A 26,743-nucleotide genomic window follows, 5' to 3' on the forward strand; every position below is an offset into this window, starting at 1 on the left:
GTGATGTCCTCCTTTACTACACGCACGAATCTTTGTGGACCTTTCTTCCAGCTAGCTGCTCCATCCGTTTTTCAGTATATCCACTGTCCCTCCTGAGAGCTGACCTGAGCTGTTCCTCTGGTGTACTTATTTCTCATCCATTCTGGCCATTTCCAATAAAAACCTTTACATAACCCTCCCCTTTCACTCTTGCTGCTAACCTTCTGTCACAAATCACTCCTTATACTCATCTCCACCCACTCCACCCTCCTTGCACTCTCTTTTTCTCTTCTCTTGTGCCCATGTGTTGATTTGGATGGTTGCCCCCAGGGATTTAAATGCCACCTTCACCACCTTCACTACATCTCCTTGCACCTTCACCCTTTCTCCTGCCTCCCTCTCATTCACACACACAAAATATATTCCTTCTTGCTTCTACTCACTTTTTTTGGTCTTCTCTCCAGTGCATACCTCCACCTCTCCAGACTCCTATCTGCTCCCTGCTCTTACAACAGATCACACTTTCATCTGCAAACATCACAGTCTACTAGTCTCATTACATATATGGAATTTTCTGTAATTTGCCTGCAAGTAAATTAGTACATCTGTGCATATTTTCTGTGCAGTCAAAAGACTCGTGGCTCTGTTAATATTCAAATCCCTATTTGGGGCCTCATATATCAATTACTTCATTAACTGTGGATTCTAACAGAGTTTAGTCTCCAAAAGAAAAGCAGCCTTGTTTGATAGAGTGATGAGAACAGGCATATTGATCGTATCTGTTACCCCAACTCATGCAGGCTTTAAGAATTTAGACCTTGTGGTGTAGTCTACCACACTGTAGCGTCAATAAGGGTAACTAAAGACATAACACAAGCCCATAAGAAATGCGTTAGCGCTGGCTAATCACTTGTGGCCATATCGTTCACATTATCTTATATGAAGACAGAGCTCGTGGTTTTCAATCGAGACCAGATGCGCTTTTACGCACTCCGTCTCCAGCCCTCACACTCGGCGCGCTTTTTACGCACACTGGATATTTGACTCCTCGGTCCTCGGCACCATGTCAAACGTCAGATACGCAAATTATTCTAAAGGAAGAGGTTGTGTGCCATTCATTTCGGGCTCTTGAGTGGGAGGCCGGTTGTTTTCTCGTCGTGGAGAAGGGATGACCAACTCGTTAATGGTTTCAGTGGGATTTCCATAGCTTTTCTTTTTCTTCTTCCTCCTCCATTCCGCTTCAGTAGAACTTCGACCAAAGGGGATTTATAACTTCGGGATTTACTTGAAAACCGCGGATATCTCTTTCCGGGATAAATCAAACAATGATGCCTCTTTCTTTTCTCTGCGTGTTCTGCATGTGGATAAGTTTAGTCTGTCCATCGCTGGGAACGGGCTTTGTTTATCACTTCCCGGGCATCACTTTGCAGCGGCAGCGCATCAAATCGGAACAGAGTGGCGTCACGGGACCGCCGGGTACTGGATCCCGAACCCAACTCAGGTGCGCACACACTGGAGGGGTTGTAACGATTTAACGAAATTTATTGTGAAAACAAAACGGATCTAGTGCGAGATCATTGCTCTCTCTCGCTCTATTTCTCTCTCTCGGTATTAATCACGATAACATCTCTTTTATTCCGTCTTTTAGGAACTGGTGTCAGTACACTGTTTTCAAAACAGTGTCTTGTCAGGTGCACAATGGGACTGAAACCACAGTGCAGAGAGTGTTTCAGAACTGCCGGTGGCCCGGACCCTGCTCCAAAGTCATCAGGTATACTTTTGACTCCAGTCAAGTCAGATTCTTCACTGGTCTGTGATGCAGATGCAACTTTGCTTTTTACAATAAATCATGAACGTGGGAGGTGCTGCCTGGTGGCTGGGGCAGATTTAGTGAATAAGTAGCTTCAGGCAAATTTAGGCATGGAGCATCTTTGGTGAAACACTTTCATCCCTAATCTGGCTGAGAATGTCTGCCAGAAGAGGATCTTCAAATAAAGTGATACTGTTAATGCAAAACAGCAGAAATAATTGTCTGAAAGTTAAAGTTCTGCACACATATTTATGTATGTATGACTGAAGCACCACCCGCACAGTGAAATGAAGAGTTTCCACTGAAAAAGGCACTGAACCGAGGTTTGCAACCGAGGTTGCAAAGGGAATTATGCGTAATATGTATTCCTAATTCCACAACTCTGCCAAGGCTGCTTGGTGAGCTCTGCATAATATCTCCCCCCCCCCCCCCCCCCCACCCCACCAACACCACCTCCATTGGGGTTGGGGTTATACCAGAAAGCAAAATACTTCATGTTGTATGTGTGTTTGTGCATCACGTGTCCATAAAGTCAGAGAGTGTCTGTTCCAGCTACAGGACTGTGATCAGACCGTCATTCAGGACTACCTACAAGCAAGTCACTGCACTGGAGTGGAGATGCTGTCCAGGATTTGTGGGAGAAGAGTGTCGTGAAGGTGAGTTTCTTCCTTTCTTTCTTTTGCATGATGCAGCCTTGCTTAGACTTGGACTCGAGGAGCTGTAGGATTTTATCTGAGACTAATTTTCCCAGGGACTGAAACAAAGGCCATGTGTTATGCCTGGACCCATCTGCATCTTTTTAGCAGAACCATGCAGCTTTACCCACATCAGTTTCTCTTTTATATGTTTGCTGGTGTAGTCGGGTAGGTCGCTAATCCCGTGTGCCATATTGTGCGGCAGTCTTGATACAATTGTAGAGTTGCTTTGAATTAAGACTGAAAGCCTGTGTTGGGTTGCTTTGGGGAACTGGGACAGCAGGAAATCAACGGTTGAAAGAGATCCTGTACACTCTGGTTTTGTACTTTTTTCCTTTTTTAAAAACATTTTTACAGCCATGCATTCAAGACGCTTCAGTGCCTGGAAGGAGGATTAGAATCACATTCTCTCTCCTTGTGTGTCTTTTCTGTCTCACTACCATACACACACACACACACACACACACACACACACACACACACACACACACACACACACTGATGTTACTCTTTTAACTGTAGTCAGCAGCAGAGGCAGCTGTCTCCCTGAATATCCTCAGAGCTAATAAAGTCAGAAGAATGAATGAAAAAAGGTCAGAGGAAGGTCCAGCAGAGCAGCTTGTAAAGTGGGTGTCTCGATTATGGGCAGCGCTGCTCCAGAATGCCACAGACCGCAGACTCCAGGCCCAGTAAAGACCAAAATCTTCAACCAGAGGCAAGTCACTGCAGTCAGCCTAAAGAAACAGTGAATGAAAGGAGGTCTGGTGCAGGACTGCATTTGACATGAAGTGTTTCAAAGAAAGTCTGAAGCTGCACTGGCTGAGACACAACTGTTTTAAAATGCACACTCATTTGAACAGATTTTGAATGAAATTATTAAGTACATCCACCAGCTTGGTAAATATTATGGGGAGCTGGCACAGCCTGTCAAAATTAGTCCAAGATTAACAATTACCTCAAAGAGCATGTCGCTTATTGGTCATAATTACCCCCACCTTGTTCCATTTTGCAGGATTATTCATTGTTGCCCTTGGATGGGCAAGATTTCCACAAAAACACATTTTCGTACAAGTGGAATAAACACAGAAATGATTAGAAATCCTCTGGAAAAAGGCTTTAAGATTAGCTGTATCCACCGAGTCTGCGATGCCAGAGATTCTGGTTCACTTGAGACCAAAATGGTTGCAGGAGTGTGAAGAAGTAATCGGACTGTTTATTTAACGTTTGCTGAAATGTATTTGCACTTTCTAATGGCTACGGAGCAGCGAGAAAATCACCTCCATATGGTGAGACAGAGGGCCAGGTTGGACTCAGTGAGGAGACCTGAAAGGCAGGGGCTGATGTCACTGACAGTCTGTTTCACACTGAAGAGTGGAGGGAGAGCTGGCGGGGGTCGGTGTGTGGGAGTCAGGGTGCTGAAAGAGAAGAGAAGAGAAGAGAAGAGAAGAGAAGAGAAGAGAAGAGAAGAGAAGAGAAGAGAGTATCTTTCCCATAATCCAGCTGCCCAGACAGCAGCGGACCAGAGAGGCCACTCTGCGAGAAAGTGGCCCCACTGAGATTAAGGAGCATGACACTCCTCCTTAAGGTCCTTGTAACATACGTGACCATGTTAGGATCAGACTACAGCTCTGAAACAAAGACTTCTCCTCATATAGTTTTACACCCGCCTTACCTCGGAAAGCATAGCTGCGAGGAGCAGTGGAAAGGTCAGGAAGCACGGCTGTTAGCAGTGACAGGAAAATCACATTTATGCTTTTTCTTGCAGCATTTCCGGGACGTACATGAAATAGCTGCTATTATCTGTAACAAACAAATAGTTTTGGAAAGCTAATTAATCAATCTAGCTTTTTTATGGCTCTTGGCGTCATGAATTTGGTACGACCACTGTTGTTTTTCAACACAGACTGAACTCGTTTAGATAAGCTTTCTTATCATTTCTGTAAGCAGTCTTCGGGAATAGTTCTCCAGGCTTCTTAGAGGACGTTCAGAGCTCTCTGTTAGATGGTGACTGCCTGTTGTTCTGTTCTGCACTCCTTCAATAATGCTGAGGTGTGGGTACTGAGGAGACCAATCTGTGACTGATGGTGCTTGTTTGCTTGTTTTTCTATCCAGGGATGATTTTACTCCACCGGCAATGTGTTTGGGATCATTGTCACGCAGCAGAAAAATGAAACCATAGCCAATTAGAAGCTTTCCAGATGGTGTTTCATGGTGGACCAAAATCTGATCTGGATCCATTCTGATTAACTGACATCACTGGCTGATGACAGGGCGTCCACCATACTTTACAGATGTCTGTAGACATTCACCGCTGTATGTCGCTCCTGCCCACCTCCGTACATCCTAACAACTTCAAGTGAAAGTTACCTGTTGCTACTGATTTTCAGTCCATTTCTTGCGTAGTGTTTCATCCCTCAGCCTTTTCCCTCTGTTTCCTTTAATATGAATGGCTTCTTGACAGCCACTATTCTACTGCAGTCATTCCTGATGAGGCTTCACCGAACAGCAGATGGGTCATCTCTCAAGTCTTGTGTCAGATCTTCACCGGATTTTGTTTTCCTATTTCTCAAGAACATAACTTTCAGATAGTGTTCATCTGCTGTACATATTTTTAGTTTTTCAGACCTGACGCTTCTTCTTTCATCCTTCTTTTTATCCTCCTCCTTCCCACTGTTTCTTTAAGGACACGCTGCACACCATGCTGAGACATGCCAAGTTTTCAATCAATAGTTCTTTTAAAATCACCGTATTGGTGAAAAAATACTATTTTGTTTCTGTCAAACTGTGTTATCTTTGGCATTTTTCGTGGATTCAACTAAAGAAATGGGAACAAATGATGTTTTTGCTGCCAGTAACAAAGAGCCTAAAGATTTAAAATTGGTTCTTGGTGAAGTACAAGGACTGAAAATGAGGAAAAAGTAATCAATGTCTACAGTCTGGAGAACTAATGCTCAAGACCGCTTTAAAAGATGACAAGAAAGTCTAGCTCTTTTTAAGAAAACTATAAAGAAATTAGGGTAACTTGAGACACTTGCATACTGCTGTTGACCTCTTTGGTTGCGCTCGAGTGTTTGAGACACAGACGAAATTTACTGTCTCTCCAATCAGTGTGTCAAATGTCACAACTTGTTCTCCAGCCAGCAAATAAGACATAAATAAGATGCTGGAGTAAGTGTAGAAATGCCATCTCTGCTTTCCAGTTGCTGTTCTTGTAATGTAATTTACACAACAGTTTTGAGTTGCTGAATGTCTGACAGCAAGTCGCGCGTCATGTTTGAGAACTCCTGACGTGAGAAGTAGTTATGTTGCATAAGTTATGACGCGTTTTGTTTTTGCATTTTGTTGATGTTGTTTTGGGGCTCATATAAGCAAGATGTAACAAGAATTAGAGGATCAGGTATGCAGATTCACTAGATAGGTTAGCTATTTACACTGCTTCCAGGCTTTATGTTACCCTAGGTTAACCATCTTCGTGTCACAGATGTATATGGTATCAGTGGTCTCATGTTACTGTTGGCAAGGAAGCAAAAAAAGCATATTTTCCAAAATATCACCATGTTCGTTTAACTGCAGACCATTTTGGCTGATGATAGGAGTCCGAGCACTCATCTTTGAGTCTGTAAGTCACTTGGGCGACACTGAACATGAAGCCCTGTGCAGCAGAAAACTGCCGTTGGGGCACAGAGCCAGCTGTTTTATTGAGAGGAAAGAGGACAGCTTTAACCAATGAAGATGACATCAACTCTGGTTTTGGTTTGATGGAGTTCTGGCTCGACTTCAGAGGCACCCGAGGCCCTCAGAGATGTACAGACAGAGGACCTAGAGAAGGCGAGAGTCAAATTAAGGCAGACGAAGATGTAAAGATGCTAGTTGTTTCCTTTTTCGATATCCTGAATCATTTTCTGCATTAAATTAATACCTTACTGTCTTTAATCATCACTCTTTATCAAATAATCTCAGAGTCATTAATGAAGATGACTTGGAGGTGCTGTGAGTGGAGCTGTTTTATGCTTGATCACATTCTATTTAAGGCGATATCATTCATTCGCCGACAACAGAACAAATAGAAGCTTTGGAGTTACATGCTCAGTTGATAGACAGAATAATAAGCAGTTTGACAATTTACTGCTTATTAAATCAACATTTTAAGCAAAATAAATGCAGAGCACCACAGACTTTCACCCCTTGTTTGGAAATTTGCTGATTTTCTTTCTCTCATGTGAAACTAAACTGAGCGTTTTTGTATTTTGGACCCTAAGCTTGATTATATCACCAAGATCTTTAACATCATTTTACCTCTAAACACTTTGTTTTTGTATATATCTCTCTGTGACAACCTTTTAAGACTGAAAACAATCCTGAAGCTTGCAGCCAAACTCTAGGGCCAAGCTGGTGTCAGAGTCTGGATTTTTGTGCGTTTGCTAATGGAAAATGGGCGTTTTCTCGCCGCGCTGACACCCTGACCCGTCAATATTTTTGACAGCCTGGTTTGTGCTGGCTGTGTACCGTGCATCTCAAGATTTAAACGCTGCTTTTCAGCAGAGTTATGCTAACGCATGACGGCATGGAACACATTTAGGAGAAATGTGTTCGTAATTTCCTTGCCCCCTCCCCTCCACTCTGTCACAGCGGCACCCCGGCACCTATCTGCACACATGATCATATTTACTGCAAGGATTTGGGGTTTCCTCTATGTATGGGGAACATAATCCTAAAGGAATTAGAGACAGGCCCTGTGCTGATGAGAGCGGTGACCTTTGATCCTGTGAAAAAGCTCAGGAAAAGGGGGGGAAAAAAGGGGGGGGGTGTTCACTTTTTTTGAAGCAAAGTTAACGATGAATTTCATTAACGTGGTGAAAAGGTGTCTGACAGCTCCGGATGTCAAATGTGTTAACTTGTTAACGCTGCAGCCATAAAGTTGCTAAAGTCACTGTTTCCCCTCTGCAGCTAGATGAGGAGGAAGTGTGTTAAAATGCTTTTTTGGAGGGATTATCTTGAACACCAGCAATATTAAATATCATTCAGAAATAGCGTCAGATTTTTTCCATTTTATCATCCGCTGTCATCGCCGTGCAGGCCTTTGCTCCTTTGCCCTCTCTTTTTCTTGCCACTGCTGGGCTCTTTATCTTCTTATTCCTTACCGCTTTCCACTTATCTGACTTCCTATGTCCTTTAGATCTCCTGCTTTCCTCTCCTTGGAGTAAAGCGATAAAACAGAACCGTGTCCCACATGTGCTGCCCTAGACTGCAGCCTCTGCAGAGTGAGGACTTGACTGATGTCTCTGTTACATTTCAGGTTGCACTGAAATATAGGTCAGAGGGTGCCCTTCGACTTGCAGGGAGCTATGGGATAGCGTCGCTGTTCCTGCTCCTGGTCTGATCTGCCTGATGGATGATGCTCTGTTCATGCTCCTTCTGCAGTTTTTCATTCATGTCCTCTTCTTATCAGCGGCTCTTCCTGCCTTTCAGTGATATCTTAACATATGTCCCTCTATCTGTCTGCAGCTCCACACATCTGTTTATTGAGAGCTGTGCAGGTAAAGTTCCCAAGGTCCTAAAAAGGCTCCTTGAAACGTTTCCACAGTCATGGTTTCCATATCTGAGATTTGGTGTAAACTGCAGATTTGTTTTACGGTTTTGTTGGAAGCAAACACATTTTCTCACTGGATCAGGTTACGCTCAGAACGAAGGGGCTTGTATGACATGCTGCTCATCAGAAATTAAGAGCTTCTGGTAAAAAGAGAAAGAGAGCGAGGGGATCCAATACTGCTTAACAAGTGAGGTCTACCCTCGACTTTAAAAGATGTTGTAACACACAGATTCTAGGTGTGTCATCAAGGGAGAATTGAAGGGGAAAGGGACCTGACTAAAAAAAGTTAAAGAGGGAAAATCAGTCCAGTGTCCAACTTGCAAAAGGGACAGAGGCCAACGCCAGCACTGCTACAGGTCGTCTGCCCTCTCTAAAGGCCGACCACTTCCACAGGTGTCAGCGGTTCTCCTCTTAAACCCAGAAACTCTGTATGGAGCAGACCGAGAATCACGCCAGCCTGAGCAAGCCAGCTTTGCCTTATCAGGCTCTGACCTCCACTGAGACACAGCAAAGTCTGACTCAAGTGTTGCAGTGTGCAGTGGAAGCACAGTCAAACACACCTGCCTTCAATTAACCCAGCCCAAACACAGCCATTGGCTCACAGCAATTGTGAAACACACAAACACAAACATATAGACACACACACCCAAAACCACTTGCAAATCAGTGCCAACTGCCCAATGTGGTGGAGAGTTAGCGCGCAGATGATACTCTTCTGTTACACCGTCTCTATGGTTTCACCTGAGCAGTAATAGAAACAGTTCAGCTCAGACCCACTGATGAATGTAAATGAATGAAAAGACTGAGATCAGTTGAACTGAATGGTGCACGAGTACAAAGCGATTCAGTCTGCAGCTACTCCAACACACAGTCTCTCTGTAAAGCTAATAAAAAAAACATTACAGCAAAAACTCTAAAATATGCGACATAAAACCATGAAAACATAAATACACGGTGCAAATGATTCATAAAATGGCTCGGGTAACGGTTGCAGAGCAAAGCTTGCAATGAGGTAGTTATAATTATAGTTAAAACAGGTCTATGGGGGCCTCTTGATGGACTGATTAAGTGCATTTGTAGCTCTTGTAGTAAAACTGCCTCTGAGCCTCGAGGTCCGTGCATGAAAGGCTCTGTAGCTTTACCAGATGGGAGCAGTTCAAATAGACTCTGGCATGAGTGTGCAGGGTCCTTAAGATGCTGGTGGCTTTCCTGAGGCGGTGTGTGTAAACAAATAGAAGTTCAGACTTTAACTTTCTCCTTTTGAGAAGAAAAGAAGTCCACTCCACCCAGAAAGGTGATGGGGAGGTAGTTTCTGAAGGCATCCGACCACCCAACGAGCACAGCCAGCTCTCTGTTTGTTTACCGCACTCACCATTCGACTGGACTGTGTGAGGATGTAAGCATTCACAAGGCAGACAGAAAGTGCAGCTGAGGCTGATAAGCTGCCATTTTTTTTGTAGGCTTTTGTTTTATTAACCCAATTATTGAACATAATGATGGCAGTAAATGAAAAGTCTTTACAAAGGTGTTACAGTTGATCCTTAGAGGGACATAAATGTCTCTGTGAAATATCACAGAGAGACGTTTCAGACCAAACAGGAATGAACTCCCCGAGAAAGTCATTAGAATACATCCTTCTGCTGTGAGCGTGAACATTTGCACCAGATTTCATGAAGAGTCCGTCCAACAATGGACATCATTTCTGTCAAGCACGTCCGTCTTTACTGCGATGGACTAACAACCTGTCCAGGTTGTAAATAAGTAGATTAATTGTTTTTCGTCTTTATTTTATAGTTCCATCCATCTTACAGTGCTTCTGCTATAACCTGTCACCTCTTTTTCTGTTTCCACCCTTTCCTCCTGTTCATTAACTCTTAAAGAAGCAACATTTGAACCTCAGAAATATCCGTCTCGTTTCAACCGATCACTCTGCGATCATTTCTCTGAGCAGCGTCATCTCATAGCACGACGATGGCTTTGTGTCTGTGCACCAGCAGGCTCATCCGTCTCCAACATCTCAGCGGCGGCGCAGCAGTGTGTGCTGCGTTGGCTGACGAGCCGGGCGATGCGGCACGATGATGGGATGGCGGCGGATGCGTCCTGACAGCGCGAGGGAAATCATTGAAAAAAATGGGTTGTTTTCTCAGATTTGAAGAGATTCATTTTGATGCGTATGCCTGCTGAGTAGTAGCATTTCGAGAGGGAGAATGTCAGATAAATACCAGCTCATCGTTGTGGTTTTAAGGTCCATTATTTCGCCATCACAACATCTCCTTCTACGTGCAATAACGGCACCGTGGACCAGACGCCAAGTATCTGTACTCTCATAGTTTTTATGGTTTATAGAAATGGTGTGTGGCCTGTCAGCTGGCATCACAACGAAAAATGCTAAATGGTCCCACTGTGGACTGCGAGGCATCTAGATTTTCCAAAAACAGCCCCATTCACCGTCCACCAGCCACCGCCGTCAAAGTGGGTGTGTGATTTAGTGAGTGAGAGCTTGCGGCTGGGCGAGTGTGTGTCTGTGTGTGTGTGGGTGTGTGTGTTCTGTGCCAGCTGTTCTTCATGCCAGCAATTGCTGACCACTTGCTGGCTGGGTCCGACACACAACAGGCCTCTGGGACACAGCCAGAGGCTGTCTGTGGTCTGCACAAACGCACACATACACAAACACACAGCCTGCGTGCACAGTTGTCTGTTTTTCTTGGTGATGAGAGTCTTAAGATGCTCCAGGAAGATGTTTCGGCGTATCCCCACTCTGCACTCCCCACACATGCAGACAGAACTAACATTTAGTGGCGGTGAAAATGACCGTCCCCAGCTGTGTGCGTCATGGTTTGTTTTGTGGTTGAGGTTGTCTCTGTAGGTGTTTGTCCAAAAGAAAAAAGAGAACCTGCAAGAAGGAGATTTGTCTTTGATCTATATCCATGTCTAATGTAGGAAATGTAGCTGTCTCAACACATGCTATGCCCGCAGTTTGACTTCCATGATTGCCAAAATATCCTGCGCTGTCTTGCACCGCAGATCAGACAATGGGGATGATTCATTAAACCAGTTGTAGGTTTCTTGTTTTCGTTCTTTATCTCCTGAGAGTATATGAACCTATTTACACTCAGATCTCGTCCTGGGGCGGGAAGGTTTGATGCTGCGAAGTCAGCCTCCTCGTCTCTCACTTCTCAGTGCCAGACTTAACAGCTGATCTTATCGCATAAGACCAACGACAGGTTTGTTTCCACAACATGTTATTTATGTTTATGCAATTCACTTTCATGGTGTATTTTTGTGTGACTTTAAGGTAATTAGGTAATGTATGTTGCTAAAAAATGTGCTCTTTTAATTCCATCGCGAATTCCCAATAATATCTGATAGGATGTAGCATCTGAATACATGGAAAAACTGCTTAGACTCAAACTCCCTCTTGTCTTTTTTTTGCAGGAAAGTTCCCTGTTTTCTCAGTTTGTTTTTTCTCCTCACAAAAGACAACATGATCCCGAATCTTTCCCACGAGCGAGCGCGGTCCAAGAAAAATAACCTCGGCTTGTGTTGCCATAGTGTAATTATGGATCCAAACAGACTCTATAGCTGCGGTCCCCGCTCTAAACATCAGCTCGATCACAGCGGAAGTTTGGTTTTCTGAAACCAACGTAATTAAATTCCAACTCTAGAAACAGAAATCCCGCCCACCACCTTTCGGGAACAGCAAGAAAAAAAAATTTCTTCTTCTGGTTTACATTTATGGTAAATTGACTTAGTTCTGGTGTTTCCTGTGGTGAGTGTTTATAACATAATGAGATGTGGCTGGTTTATTTCTGGTCCTAGATGGAGGCGAGATAAAGACTGGACATGTTAGCTCATTAGCAGTGAAGAATGGAGCTTTTAAGGCCATACTGGGCGAGGCAGAGACACTCATTCCTGCAGCAGCTGACAGGACACAAGTGTCATGCAATTAGTTCACAGAGGCCTGATATAATGTTGAGCAAATCTACCCTCACTGGCCACTTTATTAGACACCATGCTAGCCCCATGATGGGCCCTCTTTTACCTTCAGAAGTTGATCAAGTCTTCGTGCCATAGATTCTACCAAGGTGCTGGAAACAGTCCTGAGAGATTTTCGTCCACACTGACATGATCGCATCACAGATGCTGTATATTTGTTGCCTGCAAATCCATGATGACAGTCTCTGGTTCCACCGCATCCCAAAGTTGCTCTATTGGACTGTGACCATAAAAAGTCTGCAACCTCAAGCAACTATGGATGAGAACACCACAGGTTACAAGAGGGTAAATAAATCCCAAGATTTCTCAGCTTCAAGGTGAACGACTGATGGAACGACCTATGAGAGTGCAGGACATCAGTGACTGACATGTGACCTGGTAGCTGTAAGCGATTTGCTGACGTGCATTGTTATGAAACGGACTCCTGGTCGCTTTCCACATTCCAAGGTCCAGTTGCCTAGGCAACACATATTTACAACAGGTCATGTGTCAATCAATGATATCCTGCACTCTCATTGGTAGTCGTTTTCTCACCTGGAAGGTGAGAAAAGTCCAGCTCAGGTCTAGCTCATTTCACCTGTAGTTGCTTGAAGCTGCTGAATACCAGTAATTTCAACTTGCTGGTGACTAAAGTGTCCATGAGAGCGCAGGATGTTAGCAATCAGGCAGCTGTGGCTCAGTAGGTCGAGTGCTTTAGCTCTTCATAGTTCAATACCTAGCTAGCTTCTGTAGTCTACATGTCATATGTTTGGGATGTAGGTGTGTGAATGTTTGGTTAAAAGCCTTTAGACATAGAATAAAGTAGTGTGAATGGACGGGGGTTGTAGTAAAAACATGCACCGAGTGCTTAAATAAAGTAGTAAAGCATTATACGAGTACCAGACCATTTTACCATATATATGTGACAGGGTAGTAAGGGTTACCTAGGCAACTGAAGCCTGGAATGTGCTTAGTGACCAAATGTCAGCTTCAAGGCGACCTGTGTGGGTGCATGTTAAGCTTTTCGTGTCATGCAGACCTCCTGGTCTCATTGAACACATGCTTCAAAGCCTCCTGATGCACGCTGGGATGACAGATTTTGCCAATCCAACTAAGACTAATACCAAAGACTGTTTAATTTCAGTTTATTTTACTCAGTTTTGTATGCACACAAATGCTTAAGTTTTCATCTTTTTCAGCACTCTTGTTTTTATTATTTTATTCACGTGGCCTCTCTGAATAGTCACCGCCAATTTTTGTTTATTATTTCAAATCTGGGCCCTTACAACCATTTTACCTACAACAGTGTAACACGAGGGTTCGTCACGTGGTTCTAAATGTCTCTAAACGATTATAAACAGCAAGATGGAGACAGATAACTTTACTCTCAGCACACTTCAGTCCCATGTGTCCTCACTAACCAATCAGAAGCCAGGAAATCTCAGGTAAATTCAGGAAAACCAATTTGGCAGATTCGACACGCAGTTATTACTGCTTTGAAAGTGCCTGCGTAAACATTCAGATATGTAGACATGTAAATATCACATATAAATGAAAATGTGCACAAAAATAACTCTGTAACCCTCTTTGTATATCAAACGACTTCTATGCTTTACAGAGGTTTTATATCTCTTGGTGTTCATTTTGCTTGCCTCTCATTTGTGGTTGTTACACCTATCTATTGCACTCAATTTGCATTAATTATAGCTCTTTTTGTAAGTTTCTAACTCACTTTGTGTCACCTGCTGCTCTTTTTAGACATTCTGAGTCTCTTTTCCATTATCTTGCATGTCTTTGTGGTTGTTTGTTGGATTTACTAGCGCTTCTGTTTGAAGTGTTAACTATCCCTTTGAACAGAGGATCGGCAGCAGGTGTTTACTGACCCTTTGTGCACAATAGGTTCATTCAGAAATCCTTCTTTCTGCTTCTAGGTGACATGAAACTGTCGGCTTTGCTGTGGCACTAAAGGAAACCTCAATTTTTTTGTGCATGTTTCTGTGCCAATCCATGGTATAGCTTTTGAGAGACTAAAATGTGAACGCTCTGACCCGTTCCCAGACAGAGATGAGCTCTAGTTTGGCTGAAAACTAAATGTTGACACATCATCACTGATTAGCTCCTGGAATGCATCACAGACTGATGTACTGTATAATAGAGGAAGAGTGTCAGAGGGTGGAGACTTCCTCTGGGCTGATGATGAGTAACTATGGGGGGAGATGAAGGCATATCATCTCATCAGTCCTTATATTGTGGAGCCCATGATTGCCCACAGTCTCACTGTTGTGTTCTTCTTTCATGTCCTTAGAGTCTCTGAAGAAACCTCAGTGCTTTCAGTCACAACAAACAGCTCATGTGGGGTCAGCGGTTGAGCAGCTTTCAGTATTTTGGTTGATACATTTTGAGGAATGTGTTTTGGGTTTAACTGTTGATTGTTGTTTCCGTCTGTGGCTACACTCCAGGGTAAAACTCAAGATGTTGAAATGAAGCATTAAGAAACCTCACCCACACTGTTTGACACGGCGCAGGACTGGGCGTACGCAACTGTGGACTCACAGATGATCTTTAGGCGCTCGGCGTGTCCTATTTTAGTAAAGCGCAAACCTCAGCGGCTGCCATTAGCACTCCGCGTGCTGCGGGCAGACCAGAGCTCGTTTGGGTCATTTTTGTTGTTGCATTGGCTATTTTATGAGCACCAGTTGCTCCTGGTTATAGGTATCCCTGCTATGACCACAATGTGGGTGGGTCCCATCTGCGGGACTGACAGCTGACATTCCACACTTCCTATGAGCCGTGGGCTCAAGGAAGGCTTGGATTTAAAACAAATGCAGGGCTTTTCTTTGAAACTATGTTGTTCTGGGGTTTTTTTTGCATCAAAGCTAACGTAGTGTATCCAAAATTGCTGCACATCCAGAAAATGTATAAGTAAGCCTATCTGTGGTTTAGTGGTGGCTAAAATGGTGCAACCTGTGTGTGAGAAAGAGGACCAAAATAGACTGAAGGTAACCAAAGCCAAAACCAGTAAAGCAAATACGCATAGATATTTTGCAGGTTAAGACGGCAAAAAGAAAATAACCTAAGATGCCAGAAAAACTTACCAAACTGACTTTTATTGACAAGTATTATTATCTTGTCATTCAATGGCACATAAAAATGTCTTTTTGTTGTTCCTGCTTGGACACTTAGTTCCAGGGTATCGTTTTGTACCTCTGCCTACTAGAGATCCAACAGGCTTTTTGAGCCTCAAACCACAGCTTTGGCATTTTAATAATTTCTGTCCAATTTAAGACATTACGCAAAACCCTCTCAAAAATCTTTCAATTACTATCCGCCAACTCTGTAACCATCACGGGGGACGTCTTATATTGTAAACCATGAACTCAAATGGGTATTTGTGCTGGTGGCTCAGGTAGTAAGAAGGTCTTTTTATCATAAGGTCGCCAGTTCAACTATAATTCGTTACATATCGGTATAAAAACCAAAGTTACAAAAGAAAATAATCTGCAATACATTACCAGTTAAAAGTCACTATACTGAATCAGGAAGTAGTAGTTAATCTGTGCTTAAGTTATTAATCTACGTTACTGATCTGGCAGATTTCTATGAAACAAACCTCTCAGAGATTTGTGTCTCCAACTGGTCTTAAACTGGGAATGTTACAAATGTTACGTGAATGTGTAAACCACTAGACTGTGGAGCCACACTTTGTTACTAAATCATTGTTTTGGGATAAGTCATCAACAGCCCAGTGAGAGGAAACCTAAACCACAAACACAGCCCTGTCTCCCCCCCCCCATAAAGACTGACATGTTAATATGAATAATAAAGGTGTTTAGTTTCTGGGTTTTTCAAAGGGTACCTGCATAGGCAGTGACCACCCTCGCTAAGTTCTGATGCACATGCTCAGAAAACAGCTTCACAGGTTACTCCTAGTAGGCTTTCAACTGGTTAATATCTAGCTTGGAGATTTCACTCCAAATTTATAAATTCCAGACTTCATTGATTTATTTTAGAATAAATGTTAAGATACTGTCCGTCCATCCATCCATCCATCCATCCATCCATCCATCCATCCATCCATTCATCCATCCAGTTGTCTTCGTATCCAATTCAGCACCAGGGTCGTGAGGGTGGCCACCTGTCACAGGGCGAGTGGTATGATACACCAGGTTTTAAGTCTGTTTCATTACTCCACCTGTTTCAAAAATAACCCCAGCGCAAGATTTGAGTATAAAATACAATCTAACTCAATTTTTAAGAAAATGCTGCAACAGATTTACAGAAAACATATGAAAAAAGTGATGATTTTTGCCCTGCTCCACTTCTGCAATGAGTCTGGAGTCTTTATTCTTTAGCACCAAACAGCAGACAGAGTCAGTTAGAGACCATAGATGCTGAACACCGTGGACTGTTCAGCAGCTAAAGAGCTGGAGCTTTCTGTTAAGAGGTGGTGGAGACCAAAATCAGAGCTAAACAGAGAGTGAGCAGTAAACTTCAATTTACCAAGCCGACACAAATACGACAAATGAAGGATGTTTCTCTGTTTCTGTGGTAGAACATTTTCACCACATGATTTAAAAGCTAAACACTTTGTCCACATGATGACTTGTCGTTTCTCTCCAGCGCCTCCAAGTGGCCAAACAAGCTCACTGCGAGTTAATACACATGCAGTGTTGTGAGTGTTTAGAGCAGAAGAAATGCGTACTCTAAAATAAACCGAGTGGGTGACACTGCCTCAGCCTCTGAAAAACACTGGAGCTCAGTGGCAGGGTGAATCTGATTTATTTGGCACTAGATGTTGATTTTGGCTGCGGGCTTTGTGTGTTTAGCTTTTCGTGGGATAAGAAAACATAAATTAAAGCCAATATGTTTTCATGTGCTGCTTTAAATGGTTTGGGTATCTGGAGGAAGATGTGAGTGTGGGCAGACAGACAGAAGCACGCAGAGCTGCGATGCAAGCGAGAATTTCATGAGAAGTCCTGACAATATTTATTCCCTGAGCAAGTGACATGATTTAAGGAGGAATTCATAATAAATTCTCGGGTCTGGTTTGATGAGCATTGTTCTTGTGTATCTTGGCCTGACCTGCTCTGTGTGAGATGCTACCGATGGTGCCAGGATGAAAAAAAGAAACAGGAATGAAACAGACAAGGCGGAGAGGAGAGAATAAGGAAAGACAGATGGTGAAGAAGCAGCGTGTGTGTCTGCTGTAATGTGAAAATATGTCTTTCTTTCTTACAGAGTGCATGAACTGCACCAGCTTCAATCAAATGAACAGCAGAATAAATGCGATAGAAAAAAAGGTAAAGAAAATCCATCAGATCCATCCATCCTGACAGCAAAACGCTGTAAGTGTTTGCAGTGGATGCTTAACAGATGTGTCAAACATCTGCCTCTCTGTTTCCAGATCACACTCTTAGAAGAGGGATGCTCAGCTCTGCCCACAGCCAGTAGTTTACCGGGGGGCTCAACGGACAATGAGGTGGACACATCCCGCCCCACTCAACCACCAGGTGAAAACACATTCAAGTGCACTATTTTTGTCATATTTCAAGGGAAAACTTTCTTCCTAAACCTCTTGGTTTTTGGATCGTTGAATTGATGAACCAATCAGTGTGAAGATACTACTCTGGGCTTTATAGGAAATACTGTTAGTCATTCTTCTGGTATTTTTACCTCCCAAACATTAGTCAGGGAATCAAGTGAATGTAAAACCGATTAATCAATTATGAAAATAATCAAAAAGTGGAAAATTTGTCTCGGAGCAATCAGTGTTTTTTTTATTTTTTTATTTTTTCTCTCTATCATGTGTTGTGCATGTGTTCTGGTGTGATCTGATCTGGCGTGTATACCGTGGAGAGGAGTAAACACGCAGCGTGGTGTGATAAAATTGATACTTTCTGGCCAGCAACCATCTGGCTGCAGACAGAAAAGGAATTAGATGGAAGATGGAACGAATTATGGCGCTCAAGGTTTTTGATAAGGGTTTTTTTTGTCCATTGTTCTTTGTGGAGTTAGATGATCACTTAATTCTGCTTTTCACTCATAACCGTCTCTTTCTCTCTCTCTATTTAGGAGCATCAGGAAACAGAGGGCCTCCAGGGCCAATGGGACCTCCAGGGCCTCCAGGTTCTACAGGACTTCCAGGTCTACCAGGGTCTCCAGGCAGTTCTGGACCTGTTGGTAAAAAAGCAAAAACATTTAGCAGTCAGTCTGATCATTTAAACATGGTTTGGGAAATTATTGCTATTGAGCTGTTTTATTAAAAATTTAACTCGTTCTTGTTTAAAGCTGAGCTCGCTTATTTTTCCTTGATGCTCAGGACCAAAGGGAGAAAGAGGTTTTCCTGGAGAGATCGGTCGACCCGGCCCCCCTGGCCCACCAGGTCCTCCGGGTCCTTCAGAACCGAGTCCGTTTCCTGTCAGAAACCGGGGAGATGTTTTTCACGTGGACCATCAAGGTAGGCGATTCCAAGTCAAATGTGCTATTTCACAGTAACTTAGAGCTAAATTCTCCCAGATGGGCTCAAATGAGAGCATGATAGTAGAGCTTACCCATATGGATGAATTATGACCCGAGAACTATTGTAAAACCATTCGAGCATTAAGTTTTTGGACGGTCTGAATTGGTGCCATTACCTCAAGTCCATTTCTGCAGTTCATCCTGCACCGGGTCATGTGCTTCATGCTCACATATCTCATGTTCTTGTCAGACAGAACATGAACCCTGGTCACACCGGTTTCTCTACATGGAAAATAGTTTAAAGGGGAAACAGGTGGAAGCGCAGAGGCCGTTTTTAGAAAAAGACCCAAACTTGCAACGGAGAGAGTATTGTTTCTCTTCCCCAGCAGGGCTGGCATAGATTTATTTTAATTGTTTCCGTGTGTGTTTGCTTCTGCAGAGCCACTGTTTACTGCAACCTCGTTTAACACAGTTGGAAAGCGTTCATCTAAATCACAAGATTAGGCTTGGGGTTTTTAAAAAGACTCTTGATTATAAAATACACCGACTCATTTTTCATTCTTTGTTTCCAGTTTAGTACAAAGTCATGCATTTGTACACTCGCTGCACAGATCGACACATGCAAGGGTGAAGCTTTGGTATTGGATGTTAACATGAAAGCATTGCTTTTTTTTATCATTTGCAACATTTAAGTGATCATATCTTTTAACAAATAGGCAATAGAAGCGCAATTTATATATGAAAACATTACTTCTCTGCTGTTGAACACTTCACTTTGACCACAGGGAGGCAGTAGGAATCCATGGTATAATCATTACCTCACGAGGACTGCTGGCTCTGATTAGGCTTTTGGCTTTGTCTGCCTTTCTGAGCCCGGGACTGTGTCTGCGGGTCTGGAACTATGTAGATTTGGGTCTGTGGGACCATGTAAGCTGAGGGGGGCCAACTGGCTGTAAATCAGACCTAATTTGTTAGCTGTCAGCACAACAGTCTGTGTTTTGGGGGAACTGGCCACGGCCCCGAGCCAAAAGCTGGGCTGGCTTTGAACAAGGGAGGAGATAGTCTGCCACTCATGTGGAGTTTCTTAGGGAGGCAGCCAGGCTCAAGGAGACTGTAGCATTAGAAAATTAGTTCCAGAGGGAAATCTGCTCCATCTAGAGCCTTACAGTGGACTGCAGCCATAATGTAACAGTGCTGTCTCAACACGGGGGAAGACTGACACTGAACATATGTTGAAGTGGTGAGGAAGTGTGGCGTGGTTTCAAACAAAATTTATACTTACAAGTGTACTTTAAAATATCCAACATGTCGAGAACAAGACATGACTTCCACCTCGTGCTTGCTTTCTATGAAGACAGATCATGTCCAGGCATTTATTACTCCGTTAAATGGGACCTCTTTGAGATCAACCAGCTGTTCATGTCCATCAATGGCTCACAGGATGTATTCCAGCTGCTGACTGCTGGGGAAACTCTACCGTCTGGCTGGAGACCCCCTGATGTTTTAACTCTTGTGTAGGTTTGAATTAAACATCCTATCACACGACGTATAGGCTTTTTGATTCTCCAGCAGGGTAGCGGTACATGTATTCAACAACTGGACGATATACTGTAAATACAAATATATTTTTTAAGACGTGTTTGAAATGCTCAGAACACAGCAAATAAAACCTGGAGGCAGATCTGGTATCTTTAGGCTCTTTCTAAATCTGCAGGTACTTTTGTAAGTATATGGACAGTGACTCAATTTTTGTAGTTTTTCCCTCTTTATAGCATCACAGTAGATTTTAAATCAAAGAGTCGAGATGTGATTGAACTAAAATAATTGTAATTTATAAAGATTATTTGAAAAATAGAAATCCTTCGCAGTCAATGAGTACCTCAAGTCTGGAACCCATGGACGTCACCAAATGCTGTTTGCACTGCAGGACTTTAGTGCAAACACCTTAAGTTGCTGCTTGTTTGTTGGACTATCTGCCTTCAGGTTTGTCTTCAGTAACTGAAAAGCATGGCCTGTCAGGTTAAGAATACTTGACTTGGCCTTTGCATTTACACTTTTTATGTCTAAATAAAAGTGTAATAAACTTGTAACTGTGAGGGTGTATCTGTTTTTATAATAAATTTGCTCCAGTGTCCAAATTGCAGGGACACGCTTTATAGTTGCCACTGAATGAAGCCTACTTCACACCAACATTGCTGTCTTTGTAGCTCTAATAACCACAAAACTTCTGGCAAGCACCAGCACTGCAGTCATGGAAACTTTGGCAATTTTTCAGAGTAACTGACTGGTCAGTGTGTTGCAGCCGGTGAGTCACTTCAGTAGATTATTCACAGCGTTGATTAATGACGGTATTTATACAAAAACAGTTACATTTTAAGTAAACGGGAAATGGGCCACAATCTAGAGGAAAATTGAAAGGACTTTATTAACATTTCTACTTTGCTGACGGTGTAAATATTTGCATGGCTGCATATTAGCAGATGATGTATTATAAAAACAAAAAAAACACTCCAAATGATAAGCTGTGGTGAACTCACCTCTTGTTGTTTCGGATGCTCAGTAGATCAGATGTTTATGTTTTCTAATCTGTTTTGTTTTCCCTTGCAGAAGAGAACCCCATCCATGCCGTTCTCCAGGAACCTCAGGTCATAGCTGGTCCTCCCGGTCCAGTCGGCCCCTCAGGTATGAATAAAAGCTGTTTTTTGCCCTCAGTCCTTCAGTGCAAACACATATCACCCAGGCACAACTATAGCAGGCCTGGGTGAGCAGGCGACGCATCATTGCTGTAGCGTCATGGGTTTGAGTCCGCCCCGGGCTGTTTTCTGAATGTCATTTCCCTCAATTTCCTGTCTGGCCTAATGAAGACCAAAAAAAATTTAATGTTATCCAAACCTTCATTGTTTACATTCTCAGCACATTCTCAGAAAAAGCTCAGCACAGATTAGTACAACTAAAGCAAATCTTTCTTTTTTTGTTTTTGATGGTGTTGTGCCTAAAATATGAAATGTTTTTTTATATTAACCTTTGACTGGATCCCATCACTGGATCCGAGCGTGGATAGAATCAGTGGTGGAATCAACTGGAAAAGAGTCTTTCACATCGTTATAGACAACTTTTGGTTTTAATTCAGCCCCAATGGAGGGTTTCCAAGCATTAGCAGCCTGCTTAGGGTCATTTGGACTTTGAATAGGCCACTTGGAGCCATCCAGAGGTGGACTTAATTGTGTGTTTTGAATCTCTGTGCTGCTGCATAACCCGAATGTGCTTGAGCTTCAGGGCATGAATTGATTACTGAAAATTCTCCTTCAGGATTTTTTGGTAGAGAGCAGAATTCATGCTTCCATTAATTATCCATCAAACTACCACCAGCATTTTTGACTGCTGGTATGATGTTCTTTTTATGAAATGCTGTGTTAGTTTTATGCCAGAAAAAAACAAAAAGCTAGCTTTTGTCACACAATATTTTCTCTGGGATGATCAAGATGTTTTTTGGCAAATTTGAGATGGTGATTTTTTTTAAGTATTGTAACTTGGAACTCTCCCATAAATGCCATTTTTGTCCAATCACTTTCTTATCATATGAACTCTGACCTGAACTGATGCAAGTGATGCCTGCAGTTGTTTAGATCTTGCTCTGGGGTCTTTTGTGACCTCTTGGATGAGTCGCCGATGGGCTGTTGGAGTAATTTTGGTAGGTCGACCACTCCTTGGAAGCTTCACCACTATTTTCTCCATTTGTGGATGAATGTGAATGGTTCTCATTGTGGTTGACTGGATTCCCAAAACCTTAGACGTGGCTTCGGGACTCTTTCCAGACTGATAGACGTCAATGACTCAGCAGTTCTTGAGGTTTAATGGGCGTGGCATAACGTGCTAGTGTCTGAGGTTTTTTATCCTTCTTCACTTTGTCAGACAGGTTCTGTTTAAGTGATTTCTTAATTTAACAGGTCTGGGAGCAATCACTTCTGGGTGTGGCTAGTAAAGTTGATCTCAGCTTTCCAAAAATGTGGTTAATCACAGTCAATTTATGATTTAACAAGGCAGGGTAGTAACTTTTTCCCATAGGGCCAGGTGTGTTCAGATATTTTTTCCCACTTTAATAAATGAAATCATAATTTAAAAACCATCATGTTTTATTTACTCAGAGTATCACTGGCCAATATTAAACCTGTATCACAAAAAAAAGCCCTAAAAAATCAGGAAGCGTGCAAATACTTTTTGACAACACTGTATTTGTAATGTTAGGTTATAGAATGATTCAAACTGAGCATTTTTACATTGTAGAGGTAAATACTTCTAAATACTTCTTCAGCTGCAGAGACAAAAAGTAATTGTTGTAACACTTCATAATGAAAACAATCCCGTAATAGCTCTGGAGTGTAAGCAAGACATACTGCAGTTTTAAAACACTGATACAAAATGTCTAAGTGCGACTTGTACTCGGGGGTAAAAATGAGAAAAAGAAAAGATGGTTAATTATGCATCTATTTTAAACTCTGGTGAATCCCTCTCACAGGACAATATAATCCTAATATTGACTGCGTTAAGTTTTTACACTCTGAGCCCAGATTAAATATTTGCCATTCATCAGTTTAGCTCAACGTGAATGCATTTGTGAACAACTCTGCAGGTGCACCAGGAGAGAGAGGACGTGCAGGGATACCAGGTCTGCCGGGACAAAATGTGAGTGTCTGTCACTGAGACTGCTGCACAAAGTAAACAGTTATGTATGACTGGCATCGCTAATCCGTGTCCTTCTCTTTGTCTGACACGAGGGCAAGGAGGGCCTCCCAGGCAAGCCCGGCAGTCCCGGCCCTAAAGGAGATCCAGGGGAGCGGGTGAGGCTGCTTTAAAAAAAATCATCCTCATTATTGGATTATCGGGCTGGCTGAGCATATTTGTTGCTGATGAGCTATCAAAATGCTTTTTGTTCTACGTTTTGTAAGTGGCCTTCGCTGTCATGCAATCTTAAACACATTAAAGGTGAACGAGCTTTTCTTCAAAGACTCACTCCAAGCCGTGACTAATCCTCTTCTCTCTCTCTCTCTCGCTCTCTCTCTCATCCAAGGCCAGGCCTCACTAATCAGGGCAGCCATGTCAGGTCCCCTCTGCAGTCAGCTCTCTACTGGGCCTCTGCCTTTAAACCTGATCCTCTTCCTTTACTAGCTTGATTTAAGACTGGATATCGGGTGAAGAGGCAGATTAGTGAGGGGATAAAAATGCAGGAATCTTACGTGTTTTTTTCTCTCTCTCTCTTCATTTCCTTTGCCAGGGACCCCCGGGTGCCACAGGCGAGCAGGGCCTACCTGTAAGTAGAAAATTATTCTGCTGCATAAAATACACACACACTCACACATAGATAACAACATTATTTCACTCTCTGCTCACAGGGAGCACCCGGGCCAAAAGGAGAGCCAGGAGAAGGCTTGAACGAGGTAAGAGGCGAGAGGGTGTGTTTGTTTTTTTTCTCCTCCTGACCTCATTTGAAAAACTATCCTAAATAAACATGCCGGTGCTGTTCAGGGCGAAGCCGTGCAGCAGCTCAGGGAGGCCCTGAAGATCCTGGCTGAGAGGGTCCTGATCCTGGAGCACATGATTGGCATTCATGGTGAGGAGAAAAACTGCCAGACGGGAGAATTATTACATTAAAGGAACAAGTTGACATTTTGTGGAAAAAACACTTATTCATTTTCAGGCGGGGAGTAAGATGAAAAGACTGATACCGCTCCCAGGTCTGCCCCTTAAGTTTAAAGCTGCACTCACCTGTACTCACAACTAGCTGAATATAGAGAAAAGACTGGAACCGAGACCCTAGAGTGTTAGAGAGGAAATCCCCACCAATCAGATGATCCCCTATAAGCAAGCAATTGGCGATAGTGGGAAGGAAAAACTCTTTTAAAAGGAAGGAACCCCAGAACCAGCCTGAGGGGGAAACATGACCAGTTAGGATGAAGGCAAAGAGGAAGTAGGGGTAAACAACAGGGAGAGAGGTCAAAACATCCTGAAAAATTACACATTCACTTACACAATTTTAGGTACAAACATTAAGAGGTATGCACTGGACTTTCTCTTGATACTAAGCAGTTTGCAGGCAACCTGGATTTTCCTCCAGGTCCAGATAGTGTAAGCCATTTGCAATCCCTGGTTGCTAAATAATTAGCTTTAAAAAGTGCTTTAGTTTTCCTCTTTGGCTGGTCACGCACTCCCCCACCTTTCTTAGAGCTCATCATACTCTAATGTATGCTTATTGTTTTCCAATTCACTTATATTTTTATGTTAGTTAGTGTAATAAAACCTCCATTTTCTCCATTCTGGTGTCCAATTTGTATCACAGCCTACATGAGAACGGTGTCAGTCTTCTCTTCTAATTGCTCCAGAGAGCAGTTTAGATGAGGGATCCTAAAATATCAAATGATTCCTGTTAAGCAGTGTTTATAGATGAGCATTTTCTCGCTGATAGCTGTTTTTTAATCTTTATTGTTTTACACAGAAACCTCTGAGGGATCTGGATTTGGCAGCGTTTCAGACCCGCTGTCTTTCACTGCCCTCAAAACCAAACGCCTTCAGCCTGTTCAAACTCCAGCACTGCGCGAGAGACAAAGACGAGTTGCCCTTTAAGAGGATCGTCTAATTTGGATGCTTTTGTTAGTAGTTGTGGAGGATGTTGCAAACTTTTGCATAACTGGATATCTGATTTATCAGATTCCTCATACCTTTTTTTTGTTAATGTATTTTTGTTATAATGGCCTTCTTTGACACACACAAAAAGTACTGTTGTAAAAATTAAGTTCTATACAGACATGAGATGTTGAGCATTTCTTCCATATAAAAGGCTCCCCCCAGCCTTTTTCGCCGTGTTGCTGCGTGATCATAGTCTGCATAACCTCGGCAGAAGCACTTACATGTTGTTATACAATGAAATATCATCTCATAAAATGTTATGAGCCTTTTGGCATCTTTCTTTCCTCAGATAAAAGACTGCCTAGTAAAGGCATCAATTCCCTTGGCTGAGGTTGCAAAGCAGCTCAGAGCTGGACTGAAAATATACTATTAAGTGTCAAACATGTTCTTGGAATAACCTCGAGGTTCATCTTCTGTGCCTGTCCAACATATTTCTTACCCTCCTTTCTCTCTGTCTCTCTGCTGCTCTGCCTTGTTAATACTGAGGTAAGACATGACAAGCTGCCAAGAATATCTGCTTAAAATAAGGCTAGGTGAAATGAGTAACATCTGGGGTCACATCTGGAAAGCTAAAGGAAGGGGATGCTGGAACCGGTGAATTTTAGCCTGGAAACAACAACCGCCGCCTGGCCCCAGTGCTCCTTCATGCAAATGCTGTCAGGGGACTCTACTTGTCAGGGTTACATTGACTTCTTCATAAACTGCCTCTGAGATTTCTTTCTAAACTGATATGATTATTGTATAACAAGTCTCCGGGAGACCCAGATGTTGGTTTCTGAATAAAGCTCCGGCCTTGTCTGGTATTTGTTTTCTAGATTACAAGCTCCTTATGTGAAAGGCATGTTTGGAAATATGCCGGTGCGTTTTCGTGCCAAGAACTAGAGCTATGATCAATACCACTCTCATTTCTGTAGGTAAATATTAAACAGCTTTCCTAAGGTTAAGAAAAAAATAGCACAGCTGGGGATTACGGTGCTGCTCTCACAATCTATCATCTGTTTGGTTTGCCTCAGTTTGAGATTTTACGAATTTCTGACAGCCACAATAATTTTCCATCTAGTGAAGAACTAAATGAAAAACTACAGCTCTGTGATCTGCTGACATCTTAATAAAATCCAGTATTAACACCAGTGGATTTATGCTTTTTGTGGTCTACAGTTTCACTTGTTAACAGGCTGTGAAAAATGTGTAACACAACAAAAGACTCTAATTACCCTCCGATCTTCCTATATCCCTGACACGGTGAAATGTAATAACAAATATACCTTCCTCATAATGGCTTTTATAACCACAAAATGACATTTTCACACTTCTTTTTTTGTACAGATGTAACCTAATTTGTTTTGTGTTGTACAGATATAACATGCTAATGATATTTCAGGTGCTGATAGATGGATTTACTTAGTTTTTATGGGTAAGCAAAGTGTTTCTTACCGTAGCAGGCTGTGCTCACAGCCACACCTGTGTACCTGAGGTGACCATATACGTTAATCATACCACGACCTTTGTGTTGCTCACTGACTTTTGATGTCACACAACTCCTGCTGCAGGTGC

The 26,743-nt window shown here is 42.7% G+C and overlaps 1 protein-coding gene across 2 annotated transcripts; it reads left to right on the plus strand.

Annotated features, from left to right (window-relative positions):
* Nucleotides 1-933: 933 nt before the first annotated feature.
* On the plus strand, nt 934-25,992 carry LOC102294767 (collagen alpha-1(XXVI) chain). 2 transcript variants are annotated; one of them, XM_042224100.1, is made up of 14 exons: nt 934-1,480; nt 1,628-1,750; nt 2,348-2,445; nt 17,288-17,349; nt 17,454-17,559; nt 18,122-18,229; nt 18,369-18,506; nt 21,116-21,190; nt 23,139-23,191; nt 23,284-23,346; nt 23,781-23,816; nt 23,899-23,943; nt 24,032-24,116; nt 24,999-25,992. In XM_042224100.1, exons 1-14 carry the CDS (start codon nt 1,305-1,307, stop codon nt 25,124-25,126), a joined length of 1,296 nt encoding a protein of 431 aa, XP_042080034.1. In that variant the 5' UTR covers nt 934-1,304; the 3' UTR covers nt 25,127-25,992. The 2 variants fall into 2 exon arrangements, with proteins under 2 accessions (XP_042080034.1, XP_014191539.1); XM_014336053.2 differs by having other exon boundaries at nt 942-1,480; nt 2,342-2,445.
* The last annotated feature ends 751 nt before the right edge of the window (nt 25,993-26,743 follow it).

Source organism: Haplochromis burtoni, unplaced genomic scaffold (assembly GCF_018398535.1).
Source record: "Haplochromis burtoni strain Fernald_Lab_line unplaced genomic scaffold, NCSU_Asbu1 Contig_128, whole genome shotgun sequence".
Lineage (NCBI taxonomy): Eukaryota > Metazoa > Chordata > Actinopteri > Cichliformes > Cichlidae > Haplochromis > Haplochromis burtoni.